This window comes from Theobroma umbraticum, unplaced genomic scaffold, assembly GCF_002168275.2.
Source record: "Theobroma umbraticum cultivar Fairchild unplaced genomic scaffold, ASM216827v3 scaffold_130.0, whole genome shotgun sequence".
Classification (NCBI taxonomy): domain Eukaryota; kingdom Viridiplantae; phylum Streptophyta; class Magnoliopsida; order Malvales; family Malvaceae; genus Theobroma; species Theobroma umbraticum.
Window position 1 is genome coordinate 3526382 of NW_018397264.1, and position 4500 is coordinate 3530881.

General features: G+C 42.3%; 2 protein-coding genes across 2 annotated transcripts in view; both read left to right on the plus strand.

Annotated features, from left to right (window-relative positions):
* The window catches only part of LOC110421096 (putative polygalacturonase At3g15720), a 2469-nt gene extending 1363 nt beyond the window's left edge, over positions 1-1106 (plus strand). The window contains exons 6-9 of the mRNA XM_089784412.1: positions 35-116; positions 437-545; positions 660-779; positions 873-1106. Coding sequence (XP_089640538.1) covers positions 35-116; positions 437-545; positions 660-779; positions 873-1106 — 545 coding nt within the window. The remainder of the gene's footprint in view (positions 1-34; positions 117-436; positions 546-659; positions 780-872) is intronic.
* A 653-nt stretch (positions 1107-1759) lies between these two features.
* Positions 1760-3682, plus strand: LOC110421413 (uncharacterized). Its single transcript, XM_089784481.1, has 2 exons — positions 1760-2814; positions 2876-3682. Exons 1-2 carry the CDS (start codon positions 2313-2315, stop codon positions 3262-3264), a joined length of 891 nt encoding a protein of 296 aa, XP_089640607.1. The 5' UTR covers positions 1760-2312; the 3' UTR covers positions 3265-3682.
* The last annotated feature ends 818 nt before the right edge of the window (positions 3683-4500 follow it).

Genomic DNA, 4500 nt, shown 5'->3' on the forward strand with positions numbered 1-4500 from the left:
TTTTTTCACTTTTTTGCACTGTTTGTTCGACTAGGTGATGACTGTGTTGCGATCAATGGTGGCTCATCTTTTATCAACATCACTGGTGTTGACTGTGGACCGGGCCACGGTATCAGGTTGTGTTGAATACCCTGTTTTCTTTCATTCTTGAAACAAAAAACTTTGGTGTTGACTGTGGACCGGGCCACGGTATCAGGTCTCTGTTCAATACCCTGTTTTCTTTCATTCCTGAAACAAAAAACTTTGGTGTTGACTGTGGACCGGGCCACGGTATCAGGTCTCTGTTCAATACCCTGTTTTCTTTCATTCTTGAAACAAAAAACTTTCTTTGCTAGCAACGTTTGGAAGGGCTATTTGAGATTTTATTCAACATTTACTTCATTTTGAGTAGAGCTTGAGTTGCCAGCTTACCCGTAAAATCTCTCTCCATTTGCAGTATTGGGAGCCTTGGTGATGGTGGAGCTAATGACACAGTTGAAGAGGTACATGTAAACAGCTGCAACTTCAATCATACTCAGAATGGAGTAAGAATTAAGACATTTCAGGTAATTAAAATTGAAGTTATGACAAGACTGATCCATAAACGTTTATTATCAGATTTTCATTTTAGCTTATTGCTGAAAGCCTTAAAATGGACTAATATGAATAAAATTTTGTAGAACGGATCGGGTTTTGCCAGGAATATATATTTAGAGCACATCGGCTTGGACAATGTCAGTAACCCCATTATTATTGACCAGTTCTATAAAGATAGGAGCAAACCTCCTCAAGAAGTACTGGTAAAATTTCCTCTCATCCATATAATTAGTTCGTATCTCTTTAACCTTTTAACTAAGGCATAATCATTTGTTATATATATGATATTGATGCAGGAAACAGGTGCAGGGATTCAAGTGAGCCATGTTACCTACTCTGATATTCACGGAACATCTGCCAGCGATGTTGCTATCGATCTGAGGTGCAGCAATGTTGTGGGCTGCAGCAACATCGTAATGGATAATATTAACATAATATCAGCTGTTCCTGGTCAGGATGTCCGTAGCTCCTGCAAAAATGCTCAAGGAACTGCTGCTTCAGTACACCCTGAAGTACCATGCTTGTCGTGATCCTCTTGGGCTATAATATTCATGTACGCCACGATGTTATGTTCACTAAGATTGTTACTTGTACCCTTTGAAGGAGTAGATGTAGAACCAGTGTTGAAGGGCAGGAATACAAGTAGTTACATGGCGTTTAAATTCTATGTTTCTTTAATTCCATGCATCTAATTGATATAAATCATATTACGTTATCCTCAAACTGTAATTTTTTTTTAAAAAAAAAGCAATATTTCATATATTGACGATCAACATGGAGTGCATTACGCTCTGATACAAATCTTTAACCTTTTTATTAATAAACAGAAGACTTGTTTCAATGTAATTAACATCCACGTTCTGCCAAAGGTACAACGTTTCAAGTCCTTCGTTGTTTACATTTCCTATCAGCCTTAGCTGATATCCAAACATTGATCTCTCTTTATACCGGAGCTGGTGATCAATCATACAACACGAAAACCAGCCCCATCGCCCCTCTCCCCCCAATCAGTGTAGCGTTTCTATTTTCCCTGCACTCGTAGAGTATCAAACTGTAATTAATAAGTATTTCGGAAAAGTTTCGATTCTTCGAAAATTATAATCTTTAATGAAATATATACAACTCTTTTTTCATAATTTTCCTTCATCATATAAATAAAACCGTTTCAAGTTCATTCAAAAATTAACTCACTTCAAGTTGATTGAAAAAAATAGACAAACATCAAGCACATCCACAAACTGTATAAGAGCTCATATAAATCTCGCCAAACCAACTAAACATTGCTGGCGGGGGAACATTGCTGCCAGTTTGGCTGCTGCTGCTTCATTAATGGCAACAAAAAGAAAATCCCCATTAATGAAGTCACGTTAGTGTTTCAACTTTGATTTCAATTTGCTCTCTTACAGCAAGCAAATTCTAATCCAGTATTTAAAAAAAAAAACAAAATAAAAGAAGCAACGAACTAAAAGAGAAGAGCCAGCCAGGCCCTACACAAGTCAAATCCCAAATCCAAAGCAGACGGTGACCGCATTTGTGATTGGGTCTGGGAGGACGGTTGGACGGAATAAATTGCTTGTCCTACGACAGATGAGCCTCATTACTCACCCACGCGTGACAGTTGGGTTACTTTCATATTGTTGAAGCAAAAGACAAACTCGGTTTACTGCTATATATACCTTACTTATTGCACGGTGAAGAGTGAGCTAATTTTTGCTTAAGCTTCTAGCTTGTCAACAATGGGTGCTTTTGCTCGTTCTTTTGTGGTTGCTTTCTTGTGTATTCTTCTCGTGGATGGTCTTGTGGTTGCTGATGATGAAGTTAGTGGAGTTGAAGATGACAAGCGTTTGCTTCATCGTCCATTTTTGTTCAAGGCCAAGGGAGGAGGTCTAGGACGTGGAATATATAAGAAGGGTTTTAGGCATGGAATTGGTGGTGGTCTAGGTGGTGGTTTTGGGGGAGGTGGAGGTTTAGGTGGAGGAGGAGGTATTGGTGGTGGCACTGGTGGAGGTTTTGGTGGTGGCGGTGGTCTTGGGGGTGGTGTGGTGGAGGTTTTGGTGGTGGTGGAGGTTTTGGGGTGGCGGTGGTGGAGGGTTAGGAGGTGGTGGAGGCCTAGGTGGTGGTGGTGGGCTTGGTGGTGGTGCAGGAGGTGGCTTAGGTGGTGGTGGAGGCCTTGGTGGTGGTGGAGCCTTGGTGGTGGAGCAGGAGTAGGGCTAGGTGGTGGCCATAAGCTTGGTGGAGGTGCAGGAGGTGGACTAGGTGGTGGAGGAGGACTTGGTGGTGGCCACAAGCTGGTGTGGAGGTGCAGGAGGTGGACTAGGTGGTGGAGGAGGACTTGGTGGTGGCCACAAGCTGGGTGGAGGTGCAGGAGGAGGATTAGGTGGTGGTGGAGGGCTTGGTGGTGGCCATAGGCTTGGTGGAGGTGCTGGAGGTGGATTAGGGGGTGGAGGTGGCCTTGGTGGTGGCCATAGGCTTGGTGGAGTGGCAGGTGGTGGACTTGGAGGAGGTGGCGGCATTGGTGGTGGAGGTGGTCTTGGAGGTGAGGCAGGAGCAGGAGGAGGGCTTGGTGGAGTGGTGGTGGAGGCCTTGGTGGTGGTGCTGGGGGTGGAGGAGGATTTGGTGGTGGTGGTGGAGTTGGGTAGGGTTTGGAGCTGGTGGAGGATTTGGCAAAGGTGGAGGAGCAGGTGGTGACTTGGAGGAGGTGGAGGAGGAGGATTTGGTGGTGGTGGCGGCTTTGGTGGTGGTGGGGGTGTTGGTTTGGCGGTGGAGTTGGCCTTGGTGCTGGTGGTGGCGGTCGACACTAATACACATTGAATGAAAAAACCTCAAGTTCATTACAGATATCCATAGTTGGCTGTTTATGATTTTTTTTTTTTTTTTGGTTTTAGCCAAATGCTAACTAGGAATCCCTATGCTCATTGCCTCGATGAAACTTGTTCTTCTATCAGTACTGATGCATGTGCTTATAGACCATGTATACACACTAGAGGGTTTGTGTTCGTATAGCCTGTTACTTGTTCATGCACGCTTGCATGCAATGCCACGCAAGACAAGCTTGTAAGATTGCAGTCTCTTTTCTCTGCAAATAAAAATTTTCTTTGTGTCTAAACATTGCTTACATGTTGCGTGATAACATACGTGACCTGAGAACAATTAATTGAAAAATATGAAGATTCAAGGTAACTGTGTGAACAACAAAAATATCACCAACCAGTGGAAATGCAATAGCAGCTTGTAAATATAAAAATAGGCCAGCAGACCTATAACCAATTGACACTCACATTTATTTTCTGTCAGATAATGGTGTACACTGGCCGGCTAGCTAGCATACTTAGTGCTTTAATTTACTTGTCAAGAACTGTAGAATTATTGTTGATGTCTGGGTCCAGGGCCAAATTAAATGTTTACAGTCATAAGTAATTAAGCAGCGGTATTGAAACGATTTGACTTGATCAGGGGTCCTAGTTATTACAAGAGCCTATCGCTGGTTGGATTGTACTTAATGAAATTTTCGCCCAGTGAGACAGGGAGTTAATTAAATCCTCTGCAAATTCCAGCTATAACCAAAACGACGAAAAAGTCAGTCGTCTAGAGAAGTTTATTAGCTAGGGAAGCAAGCAGCCAAAGCAGGATAAGAAATAAGTTAGAAGGTTCATTCTTGGCTGAAGAATATATAAAGAATTAGTTAGTATGACAAGGATTCTTGCGGCAGGTTTGCTTTGGGTTTAGCTTAGGTGGGTAAGAGAGAAAGAAGATTTTACATTCAGGAATTGAGAAATGCAATACAAGCTTAAAACAAGATAATGATCAAACACAACAAACATTCAAGTTTATATAAAAATAATGTCCAACACCAACTTAAACCAGTGAAGTGAAGCGAAGCGACGTTAGATGTTAATATGTTTACTGTTTCATAAGAATTTACTA

Coding starts and splice junctions, on each gene's coding strand:
- LOC110421413 (XM_089784481.1), top strand. CDS start 2,313: ATGGGTGCTTTTGCTCGTTCTTTTGTGGTTGCTTTCTTGTGTATTCTT. Junction 2,815..2,875: donor TGGCCATAAGCTTGGTGGAG/GTGCAGGAGGTG, acceptor GCTGGTGTGGAG/GTGCAGGAGGTGGACTAGGT.